This window comes from Dreissena polymorpha, chromosome 8 (genome assembly GCF_020536995.1).
Source record: "Dreissena polymorpha isolate Duluth1 chromosome 8, UMN_Dpol_1.0, whole genome shotgun sequence".
In the NCBI taxonomy this organism is placed as follows: Eukaryota; Metazoa; Mollusca; class Bivalvia; order Myida; family Dreissenidae; genus Dreissena; species Dreissena polymorpha.
Genome location: NC_068362.1, coordinates 38,421,459 through 38,434,250, shown reverse-complemented (window position 1 = coordinate 38,434,250; position 12,792 = coordinate 38,421,459). Strand labels below are relative to the sequence as shown.

The window sequence follows — 12,792 nt, the reverse complement described above, 5'->3', positions numbered from 1 at the left end:
CCTTTCAGTTTCAGAAGTTGGGAAGTCTTTCTGCGCAATATTGGATATATACATTTGTTTAATTCAAAATGCCCTTTTCATATTCCATCAAAACATGTAATCTTTAGTTTAAAGGCAAAGTTGTTTTGATCATTAGCGTGTAACATCATAATATTGCGAGTTTTAACACACAAAGACAGTAACTCATCTTGAGCCCGATTCTTGACTTAACACACAACATTATTGAACTGGTCTTTTATGCTGGATTATATGGAATCAGTGTGTTTTTATGGTCTAAGATCACATTAACATTGAATAACATTAACACCTTACTCTGTGAACAGGTAGGGTTAAAGTGTTAAGCTTTTTATTTCACGGCTAATACTCCACGTGTTCAATCAAAGAAAAATTAGTCTTGTGCAGTTTACAGGCAGTCGAATATTTGCTGCGCAAGGTGTTTTATTTGTGTGCCGTAACTATTATCATAACTAGTTATCTTAACCCTTAAAGCGCTGGAGCTGAATTTTAAAGGCCTTTGCAAACAGTTTGGATCCAGATGAGACGCCACAGAACGTGGCGTCTCATCAGGATCCAAACTGTTTGCTATTCTGATAGTATTCTTTGAAAAAAATCGAAGAAAATGCTAATTTTAGAAACTCAGCAGACGACATTTTAGCAGACGACAAATTACCCAGCTTGCAAAGGGTTAAATAATCACATGCGCTTATTATATAGTCGACCTTATTATGTTCTTATCATATTGTTTATTTATGATTGTAGATATATGGAAAATACAGACAAGACCTCGGCAGTTTTGCCGAATACGAAGCCAAGCGAACCAAATTTAAACAGAAAACAGCCATTGGCAAACAGAATCCCAAAGCAACTTACAGACTTTTGGATTGTTGGTGTAGGTACTTAAAATTAGAAAATACATAGTCTATGATAATTCAAGTAGTTATGTTTATTGTTATGTCAAACTTCAAGACGGAAAAGTGTAATATGGGATTAACAAACATTATAAAATATACAAATATTGCATCTAATTAAGATATTAAATGTTAATTGATTTCAAACTTGACCTTTTAAAAAACGTCTGTATTAAAACAAGGTAGAGATAATTTATAAAGTAAAACAAGTTCATTGTCTGCGTGAATAAAAATTTATAATTGGTTTTGCGTACGTCTTATATCGCATTAACGTATTTCAAGTAAACGTATGAGTATCTGTTTGTAATATTCTTATAAAGGATCTGCAATAACTAGACGTTTGTCGGATAACCATTTTAAAATAAATTTCACGAATGGTGTTAACCCTTAAAGCGCTGGAGTTGAATTTTAAAGGCCTTTGCAAACAGTTTGGATCCAGATGAGACGCCACAGAACGTGGCGTCTCATCAGGATCCAAACTGTTTGCTATTCTGATAGTATTCTTTGAAAAAAATCGAAGAAAATGCTAATTTTAAAAATTCTGCAGACGACATTTTAGCAGAAGACAAATTACCCAGCATGCAAAGGGTTAACGTGTTGGTGTTAACCCAACTTATGTGTAACAAACAGTTCGAAACGCACTGTGTACACCAAGAAAACACTTTGGAGTCAACCCAACCTAAGTATTGGACACCAACAAAAAGTACCGTGTTTTGGGCGGCTATTACAACACATCAGTATGTTAAAGTAGTAAAATGTATGCATATTTTGTAACTCTATTTTGTAAAAATGGTGCGCTTTATATTTAATTTTTAAATGCTTGTACTTTGAAACCGAAGGTTTTAGCATAATACTGCACAAATGTGTCCGCCTATTTTAATTCAGTTGCCATCGCCCGGACCTGGCAGTGGATAGTGCACAACGTAGGGGAGGACTGGATATTCCTGGCACTGCTCGGAACCATCATGGGGGGTCTCAGCTTCCTAATCGACTTTGTCGTAGAGAAAATACAGGAGGGTAAGAGTTGAAGATACATATGTATTTATTTTTGTAAAGAAACTAAAGCGTCTGAAGGGCCAAAATGGTCGTCACACACAATTTTTTTTTAATGAATAATACATATTAATGAAAATATTTTTAAAATGATGTATAAATTCCATATATTCCATCTTAATCATTACTGCATAATGCATGCTCGTAACGCTATTGTAGTATTATTATTTTTTTCTAAACATCCTTCAGAACCATCGACAATTAATCAGCCTTTTCTTGGAAGACTGTACATAATTTATGTGAGCATACACTTTTCTAAATATTTCATAATTAATGCTAATTTAATGAGATTCATTGTATAAATGGTATTCTACATTTTATGTATTTTTTCGCAAAATTATGAAAATACGTGTTTGTATTTCAGCGAAGATTTGGCTATACGACGAGGCATCATTCTCGGGGCCTCTGCAGTACCTATGTTGGGTCCTGTATCCACTACTTCTCATCTTGTTTGCCACAGGGTTCACCCACCTTGTGTCCCCACAGGCCATTGGTAGGTAACTCTGGTATACTGGCTTCACCCACCTCGTGTCCCCACAGGCCATTGGTAGGTAACTCTGGTATACTGGCTTCACCCACCTCGTGTCCCCACAGGCCATTGGTAGGTAACTCTGGTATACTGGCTTCACCCACCTCGTGTCCCCACAGGCCATTGGTAGGTAACTCTGGTATACTGGCTTCACCCACCTCGTGTCCCCACAGGCTATTGGTAGGTAACTCTGGTATACTGGCTTCACCCACCTCGTGTCCCCACAGGCTATTGGTAGGTAACTCTGGTATACTGGCTTCACCCACCTCGTGTCCCCACAGGCCATCGGTAGGTAACTCTGGTATACTGGCTTCACCCACCTCGTGTCCCCACAGGCCATTGGTAGGTAACTCTGGTATACTGGCTTCACCCATCTCGTGTCCCCACAGGCAATTGGTAGGTAACTCTGGTATACTGGCTTCACCCACCTCGTGTCTCCACAGGCCATTGGTAGGTAACTCTGGTATACTGGCTTCACCCATCTCGTGTCTCCACAGGCCATTGGTAGGTAACTCTGGTATACTGGCTTCACCCACCTCGTGGCCCCACAGGCCATTGGTAGGTAACTCTGGTATACTGGCTTCAACCACCTCGTGTCTCCACAGGCCATTGGTAGGTAACTCTGGTATACTGGCTTCACCCACCTCGTGTCCCCACAGGCCATTGGTAGGTAACTCTGGTATACTGGCTTCACCCACCTCGTGTCCCCACAGGCCATTGGTAGGTAACTCTGGTATACTGGCTTCACCCACCTCGTGTCTCCACAGGCCGTTGGTAAGTAGCTCAGGAAATGGCGGCATGTATTGGTTAGGTCTTGTCAGTCGGCCTGTCCGAAAAAAAGTTTCGTTTTCTATCACTTATACACAGTTTTAATATTTTGTTAACAAACGAAACTAAAAATGTATGTTTACATATTCTACATATACAATGTTTTATAATCAGCCAACATCGCCTCAAGAATTATTAAGTTAGGAAGCTTCGGCCCTTTAATAATTTAAAACGGCCTGTTTAACGATTTAAAAAGAACACCATCTCTTATTTGAATACAGCTCTATCTCTTCAATTTTGTGTATTGTTCATGTATGTATATTGTATTTCGTAAATATTTAATAGGTTGCTTATGTGCACATTTGGGGAATAGAATCAAATATCGGTTTACCTGTCTGTCTGTCCATCAGCATGTCTATCCGTCCGACGAACAATCAAATCCACTGCCTGTATTGCTGACTAACACCATATACTATCATAGGGATTTTGCTTTTTGTTTCAGGTTCTGGTATTCCAGAAATGAAGACCATATTGCGTGGGGTTGTGCTCAAAGAATTCCTCACGTTCAGGACACTTGTCTCAAAAGTTGTGGGCCTTTCTTGTTCGCTTGGTAGCACGCTACCCTTTGGAAAAGAAGTAAGTGTGGCCATATGGGTCTGGTATGCATCGGCATCGTGGTCTAGTGGTGAACCCAGACACGTGAATTTCTATCCGCCCGATATAATTTGCAACTTAACGCTTAAAGCGCTGGAGCCGAATTTTAAAGGCCTTTGCAAACAGTTTGGATCCAGATGAGACGCCACAGAATGTGGCGTCTCATCTGGATCCAAACTGTTTGCTATTCTGATAGTATTCTTTGAAAAAAAATGAAGAAAATGCTTATTTTAGAAATTCAGCAGACGACATTTTAGCAGAAGACAAATTACCCAGCATGCATTGCAGAATGAACTTGATATCCAAAGTACTCGTCCGAACGGGAAACTCTTATATCTAGCAGAATCCCCCTAACCCAACTTACAATCTTCTTGGTGCTGAAATGGGCGATACCATCAGGGTAGAATACCGTTCACTGGGTGAGAATCTTCTACAAACATGGTCTAAGTAAGGTCCTATTCTGGAAGACATTTTAGCCAAATGAAAGTTAAGAGGTGAATCATGAAACGTGGCGTTCCCTTACATTGTGTATACACAATTCAAAAGAACATATAGAAAATAAGTATTACATTTTCAATGTGGATATCGTTTCAAAACATGCCTGTACAATCGACAGTGTATAATAGAGCATGACCTAAAGTAGCTTGGTTCTAAGCCCCATTACGTATTATATACGAGCAGTTATATTTTTCAGGGACCATTTGTACATATAGCAAGTATTGTTGCAAACTATCTGGGGAAGTTGACCTCATTCAAATCCGTTTATGAGGTAAGGATGGTGTGTTTTTTAAAAGTATATCAAATTATATGTCTTTTTTTCTTAACAGGACCATTTACAACTGATCTCTAAAAACATCAAAAGAATTCGGTGTTAATTCATGAGCTCGCTTGTAGTGAAATTTTGTGTTGTGCTACATGACTGAAATGTATTTGTCTTACTAAACCTGTGGCTTTTGTCACACATAATTATATTTTTTTTCTGATCCATCCAATTAATTTTCTGACTTATTCTCTTATTTCGGCTATTTGTTTGAAATTCCTAAGGCCCACCTTGATATTTGTCTGTTTCATCCAGTACTTTTGACTAAATCATCCGATTATTTCGTCGACTAATTATTCTTTTTGTCGGACTAATATGTTTGCATGTGTATGCCTCATCATGTAGTTTGACAGACTCATCGTACTCTGAATCTGTTTTATCATTATCCCACGTCAATGGCGGAGGTTATAAGATGTGGCGTTGTCTGATCATCCGTCAATTCGTTGGTCTGTGACACAACGATACAGAGCTTTATCTCTCAAACTGTATAAGATATCAATATGAAACTTCATGGGTGTTAATATATCACTGAGGAGAAGTGCCATGCATTAGAACCACGACCCTACAATTTCTTAAATTAGAGTTATTGCATTGTGTTTGTTTGTATGATGTAACTTTTCAGGGCTATAGGTAAGATATCATATCAGACTTCAACATGAAACGTCATGGGTGTATTGATATCAATGAGGAGAAGTGCCATGCCTAAGAACTATAACCCTTCACTTTCTTAAATAAGAGTTACTTCCCATTGTTGTTTTTGTATGATCTAAATTTTCCGGGCTATATCTCAGATACGTTACAAGATTTCAACATGAAACTTCGTGGTAATAGAGATATTAATGAGGAGAATTGCAATTCATAAAAACAATTACCATACACTTACTTATATTTTAGGATAATACAATATATCAACAGATTTGCACCCATCCAAAAACAAAACTTTTTTGGCGGGGAATATTAATTCAACGAATTTGCTTGTTTTCTATGACAGGTTGCTGTTTGTCTGACTCATTCTGCTATTTGTCTTAATCTTCTTGCTTTTCATCCTGTTATTTGACTGACTGATCTTATATTTTTGTCGTATTGATTCTGATATATTTTTGTTTCACTCTGTGCTTTTACTGACCTAACCATCTTTTGGTCTTACTCATCCTGCTATTTGTCTGATTCTGCATATAATTTGACCAACTTATAATGTTTGTTCGTCTTATAGATCACTCTTTTTGTCGGATTCATAGTATTATTTGAATTACTTAATCTTTTTTTTAGTAAGATTTACACATTCTGTTATTTGACAGACACATCCTGTTATTTGACTGACTCATTCTGTTATTACCTGACTGATCACGATATTTGACTTCCTGTTTGATCACCATGGTTACAGAATGAGTCCCACCGGATGGAGATGCTGGCAGCAGCGTGTGCGGTAGGAGTGTCTGGGACATACGCTGCACCAATCGGAGGTTTGTTTTCGTAAAAGATTTATATGGGACAATAATTTTGTATCTAGAAAAATAAATTGCAGTTTATCATTGCTTGGCAAATAAACAAGGATTTTGATTTATGCTGCAAAGAAATGATCAATTTGCGATTAACATGCATATTGCGCAAAATATTCAGATATTATAATGATGTGGCATATACTTATCCGGGAGACATGCGTAGTTGGTCCTTCTGTCCGCTTGTTCGCCATTTCGTTCTAACGAGGTTAACTCTTAATGACGCATTTGATAAAACATCAAACAAATTTCATGCAAAGTGTTGATAATTAAATGGCTGTTGTCTTTGACCACAATCAACATATTCACATTACTGATTTTGTCCTTTACATCGAACTTTTGTTAAATTTAGACGTATTCAGAGGGTTTAAATTCTTTGTTAACCCAAAATGACGCTTTTTGTTTAACATGAATAATGCTTCATACAAAGCTATCATACTTGAAATGATGATGTTTTAGAACACTGTCAAAACATGCACATTTCTACATCACACTTTGACCTCGATCTTGACCTACATTTTGACTGAGACTAATTCCAAATGATAAAAATTCTTGGTTAATCCAAAATGACGGGTTTCGTGTAACATCAGTTCTACTTGTTACAAAGCTTTGATACTTGCACGGATGATGCATATGAATACAAGCAACACACTCGCGTCACCTGACTTCAATTTGACATTGACGTTATACTATTTTTTACTTATACTAATTCAGAAGGTCCATATACGTGGTAAACTAAATAATTACGCGCTTCGACTTACTTCGAAACTCCTTGTTACAAAGCCTCGTTAGTTGCCCGGATGCTATCATGAGCACTTTAACCCTTTGCATGCTGGGAAATTTGTCTTCTGCTAAAATGTCGTCTGCTGAATTTCTAAAATTAGCATTTTCTTCGATTTTTTTTCAAAGAATACTATCAGAATAGCAAACAGTTTGGATCCAGATGAGACGCCACGTTCTGTGGCGTCTCATCTGGATCCAAACTGTTTGCAAAGGCCTTTAAAATTCAGCTCCAGCGCTTTAAGGGCTAACATCTCTGTCATCGTTATCATCTTGGCGTTAATCTAACTTTGAAATAAGACTTAGGAAACTGGGCAAAGTAATACTTCTACAAGGGGCTTAAGCGTTTATTTAACGAAGTCTTATTGAAAATAGATCCGTATAGCAGCATGTTGTGCTCAGTTTTGATACTTCTCAGTACATTGTCGTGGGCAGAGTTCGTTACAGATCGGTTTTGTATTGCAAGGATCAGACTTTAATGGTCTGTTTATGCAAGCATCAGATACAGAATTAAAAATCCTATGAAACCATTACGTGATCATAAGCCTACGTAATAATGAAATACCAATGACCTGTATATTTTTTTTTCAATTTCAGGAGTATTATTCAGTATTGAAGTAACAGCGACGTATTTTGCTGTTCGTAACTATTGGAGAGGCTTTTTCGGAGCTGCTTGTGTTGCCGTTGTCTTTCGGTTGTTGGCTTTCTGGTTCAATTATACAGGTATGTGAGATAATTATACAGGTATATGAGATAATTATACAGGTATGTGTGATAATTATACAGGTATGTAAGATAGTTATACAGGTATGTGAGATACTTGATAAATATGCTTTGAAACTGTGCTAACAATTGATTATTACTTTTATTTAATCGATATTGAAGATTTCAATTCTTATGTTAAACTGCACAAGACAATTTGCAAAATGTATTCTAACAGCCTGGTACCAATGCTTACTATATTAAACTACTAAAGAATCTACCATTCGCTTAATTAATCTGTTACATTGAATACAAGAAATATACATTCACACTCGACTTAGATTTTTGTAAATATACATTTGTACCGCTAGGTCCTTTCTTACTGATCATTATTGTTGTAATACTTTGGTACTGATATCATAGCTACTTATAGGCAGGGTGTGTATTTATATATACATTTAAACTGTAACGTAAACACATGTCACTGTAATTAACACATTTTTACTAGCTTTTACTGGTATTTGATTAAAAAAACTGTCTACTTTATTGTTGTTTGATAGAAATACACTGGTAAGTGGTAAAGTTAATTTTGTGTGTGTAGCTTTCTGGTACAAATGTACTCGCAGGTGACAAAGAAAGTGTTAACTAAATGAAAACTCGTATTTGTTGTAACTGGTTCTTAGATGTTGGTAAGAACTTAAGTGTGATTAAAAAATCTGAAATACGTTTCAATTTTAGTGTTCATCTTAAATATACAATGATTTTGAAATAGCATTGCTTGTGTAGTAATTGATTAACAGCAGTGCTTAAGAATTTCTTAAAATAGGCTGCATTTACTTTGCGACATATATTTTTCAGCTGAAGTAATTTAATTGGGCTTTTTGTATATATTTTTTAAATGTGTATTAGTTATTTGTCTGTTAACGTATTACTTAAGTTCCAAAACCAGTTTGACTGCAGTTTCTCACATTTGTTCATTCAATGCGTATCAAATCGAGGGTATATTGAGTTTTATAAGAACTTCTTGGGGTCCATCAAACATTCTCGGGGCTAAGGGCTCGTTGGCTCGTTATAATTTATATACACGCAGTATCTTGTTAAAATTGTGTATCTGTGTAAACTATTTTTGAAAGTTAAACACAGAATTTCTTCCTCATGTTGTTATGTTTTCCTTTCAGAAACGTTTACGGCTTTGATTAAAACATCATTGCAAACACAATTCCCATTTGACCCTGTGGAATTATTAGCATTCTCGTTTATTGGGTGAGTTAGCTTCGAAGCGAAGCAAATATGCTCTGATGTATAGCTTTATTGTAATTCTATATGAAACACATTTTTGACTCACATATGAATGAATCTATTTGCGAACAGACTTCCAGTTACCATTACTACAGTTGAATACGTATGAAAAAATATTTATATTAAGTTTATCTTACTTAGTTTTCTGTTATCTTACATTTAAAGCGAATAATATCCCAACCCTTGATTTGTTTGTACAAGTACGTGCCATAAAACATACATTCCGTAATACATTTTTGTTTGTTACATGCATTTTCAGTGTTGCATGTGGACTTATTGGGGCGTTATTCATATTATGCCATAGAAGAATCATATTGTTTACGAGAAAAAATAAAACGTTGTCAGCGTTTCTGCAGAGAAGGTTAGTTTAACACTTTGTTGTAGTTATAAGTTCAACAATCAACGGTATACTCTATAATTCTATAAAATTAAAATATGTTAATATGTATGCCTACTGTAGACCTCTTGTTTCCGCAAGATATATAGAGAACGCTTTGCCTTACAGCCATTCACAATGGCGTGATTGTTACTTGTTGCTTCTGCTACTTTTTTGCCCAGTACAATATAATTAACATAATTGATTTTTATATATCATTTAATTTCAGTCGCTTTATCTACCCAGGGGTCGTCGTTCTATTTGTCACCTCCTGTACATTTCCTGCAGGCATCGGTCAGTTCTTCGCTTCTCATGTAAGTCTGTCTGTCTGTCTATCTGTCTGTCTGTCTGTCTGTCTGTCTGTCTGTCTGTCTGTCTGTCTCTGTCTGTCTGTCTGTCTGTCTGTCTGTCTGTCTGTCTGTCTGTCTGTCTGTCTGTCTGTCTGTCTGTCTGTCTGTCTGTCTGTCTGTCTGTCTGTCTGTCTGTCTGTCTGTCTATAGAGAAGTACTGAGTCTGCTAATATAGCCCATGACTGCTTGTCCGACTATGGTTTTATTCTTTCCCGGCCACATAACCGCCTTTGGGGTCGGTCTTAAATATTTTGCCGTTGACCTTTTCCCCAATCTATAATTCAAATATGACGTTTAATAGCATAAGTACGTGTACTTGATACAGGTTAACCGACCAACGGAGGCTATGCGAGAACTTTAATTTATAACATTGCTTTGACTGGAATACTATATTCGATGTTGAAAATTCCAAATCAAGAAGCATACAAACATTCAATATTTATTTAATGAGTTGTAATGTCAACCTTAATTTCTACAATCTCAAATTAACATGAATTAAAGTATTGTTTCGCATAAAAAATAAGAGTTATAATATTCTTTTCAATTAATACTTTGAATTGTGTTTCAATCTAGCATTTTTTTGTTTTAAATTTAAATGAACTTAATAATATTTGAATACAAACTTGCGTGTTTATTTGCAGCTTACCCACAGAAAGGCGCTCGGTGAGTTTTTCAGCAACCTAACGTGGAGTGACAACAAGGCGAACAACCTGAATGACGAGGCTATACTCCGCAACTGGAACCTACCCGCCACAAACATCTACGTAACACTGGTTTTGTTCATCATCAATACGGTATGAAATAATTATAAGCATTGTGATAATTGTTTTATGCATTATCAAAAATTACATTCGTTTGACACTGCTCTAATATGTTTTTATGTTTACAAATTCAATATATATTAGCCATGGTTTGCACACAAGTTTGTAATTAACTATAGCATTATGAATTGAGTTGTTCATTTAAAGTTACTTTAAAAAAATCTAATCGTGTGTACAATTATTTACATAAGATTAATATATTTGCTTTACCAACACCTGTTATCGGTTTGACTTCTTTATATTTAATTTAAAATCAATATACGCTGTCTGGCGCAATGCGAAACTGTGATAACTAACTCTCAGGGAATCCTGTATCCCTTCCATATAAGTATATTAAGAAATCGCACACCTTCATTTTAATACGTTATTGATACAAATCTTAATAAATGTAAATTGCACATGTGGTTGTGTGTTTAACATGTATGCGTTTTACTAGTTTAACGTGTTTTTTTTTCCACCTGTGATGTATGTGTTGACAAGTATGATTTTTTGCCTTTTAGTTTTGGATGACTGCCATTTGTAACACCTTACCAATACCTGCAGGAGTATTTGTGCCTGTATTTACTATGGGTAAGTCGGAAATGGTTTATGATGTAGGGTAATTCTTAACCCTTAAAGCGCTGGAGCTGAATTTTAAAGGCCTTTGCAAACAGTTTGGATCCAGATGAGATGCCACAGAACGTGGCGTCTCATCAGGATCCAAACTGTTTGCTATTCTGATAGTATTCTTTGAAAAAAATCGAAGAAAATACTAATTTTAGAAATTCTGCAGACGACATTTTAGCAGACGACAAATTTCCCAGCATGCAAAGGGTTAAGGTACATTGTGTACAGTAGGACTGTATGTCATAATTGAGGTTGAACGTACATAATTTTTTTTACAAATTGTGCCCGTATTGAATACAGCTATATCGAAACAAAAATAATGCATTTTGTGCCTGTCAAAATATGACGCAATTCTTATCTGTATTTACCATATGTATGTCGGTAAACTGTGATGCTAAGTGTTAGCAACTATATAGTGTATTGTGAGTGTATTTGCTACAAATATGGCGTTTATGGTTACATAATTTTATGTTGCCTGTATTTAACCCATTCATGCCTAGCGTCCTGAAAAAGGACATTGCAAACAGCGTAAACCCAGATGAGACGCCGCATGATGCGGCGTCTCATCTGGGTGCACGCTGTTTGCTTAGAGGAATTTCTGTAAGAAATGTTTTAAATATAGAAAAAAATATACTAGACATCCCTAATTTTGGAAATAAATTGATTCAATTTACAAGGATGGGAGAGTCCACTGGGCATAAATGGGTTAATTTAAATGTGATGCGTGCATTGTGTTCTTTTGTATGTAGTTTATACTCAACAGCTCGCAAAGATATTGACTGAATACTCTTGAAATGCTCTAGTAAAAATTATAGGCTTCTGTGTTAATGTTTATATATTGTTAGGAACGTCTATTTCAGGTTAATATATGCGCGCTATACTTAAGCCAAAAGTGGCGATATTTTAAATTATACACTTAATAATATTTTGGGCTACTTCAAGCAACTTAATATGCATTTTGCAACAATTTTTATTTTAGAATATTCAGTTTTATTTTCCATTCAATCTTCTTGTTTATGTACATAATTCGTGGGCAATGTCTGTCATGAACTTATTTTGCCATGCAATAACTTGTTCTTGAAATTGTCAGGGGCTGCTTTTGGGCGCTTGGTCGGCGAGGTCATGGCGGCCTGTTTCCCTAATGGGGTGAAATCAGGAGACGTTATACAGAAGATAATCCCTGGCGGATATGCGCTAGTCGGTAGGTAGAGACATGTCCACAATACGAATGTGCCGTGCTCTGTGAAAAGAGGGTTTAATGCGTGTGCGTTAAGTGTCGTCCCAGATTAGCCTGTGCAGTCCGCACAGGCTAATCAGGGACGACGCTTTCCGCTTTTATTGCATTTTTCGTTTGCAGAAGTCTCTTCTTAGCAAAAATCTGGTAAAAGTGTCGTCCCTGATTAGCCGGGGGACTGTCCGAACAGGCCTATCTGGGACGACACTTTATGCTCATGCATTTAACCCCCTTTGCACAGAGCGCGGCTCAAATACTATTAAGTAAATTGTCTGATTAATGTTTTCAATCAATACAGCAAAATTAGTTACCTCGACACACTCAAATCATTCGCTTAAGTTACAGCTTTTTGGTAGTGCTGAGCTTTGTATCTATACATTCCTTTGAGTGACT

The 12,792-nt window shown here is 36.3% G+C and overlaps 1 protein-coding gene across 1 annotated transcript in view; it reads left to right on the top strand.

Annotated features, from left to right (window-relative positions):
• The first annotated feature begins 1,873 nt into the window (after positions 1–1,873).
• LOC127840454 (chloride channel protein 2-like) overlaps positions 1,874–12,792 on the top strand; it is a 49,017-nt gene continuing 38,098 nt past the window's right edge. The window contains exons 1-12 of the mRNA XM_052368872.1: positions 1,874–1,925; positions 2,326–2,454; positions 3,761–3,894; positions 4,607–4,681; positions 6,117–6,195; positions 7,609–7,734; positions 8,892–8,976; positions 9,272–9,373; positions 9,618–9,702; positions 10,380–10,532; positions 11,060–11,129; positions 12,256–12,366. Coding sequence (XP_052224832.1) covers positions 1,874–1,925; positions 2,326–2,454; positions 3,761–3,894; positions 4,607–4,681; positions 6,117–6,195; positions 7,609–7,734; positions 8,892–8,976; positions 9,272–9,373; positions 9,618–9,702; positions 10,380–10,532; positions 11,060–11,129; positions 12,256–12,366 — 1,201 coding nt within the window. The remainder of the gene's footprint in view (positions 1,926–2,325; positions 2,455–3,760; positions 3,895–4,606; positions 4,682–6,116; positions 6,196–7,608; positions 7,735–8,891; positions 8,977–9,271; positions 9,374–9,617; positions 9,703–10,379; positions 10,533–11,059; positions 11,130–12,255; positions 12,367–12,792) is intronic.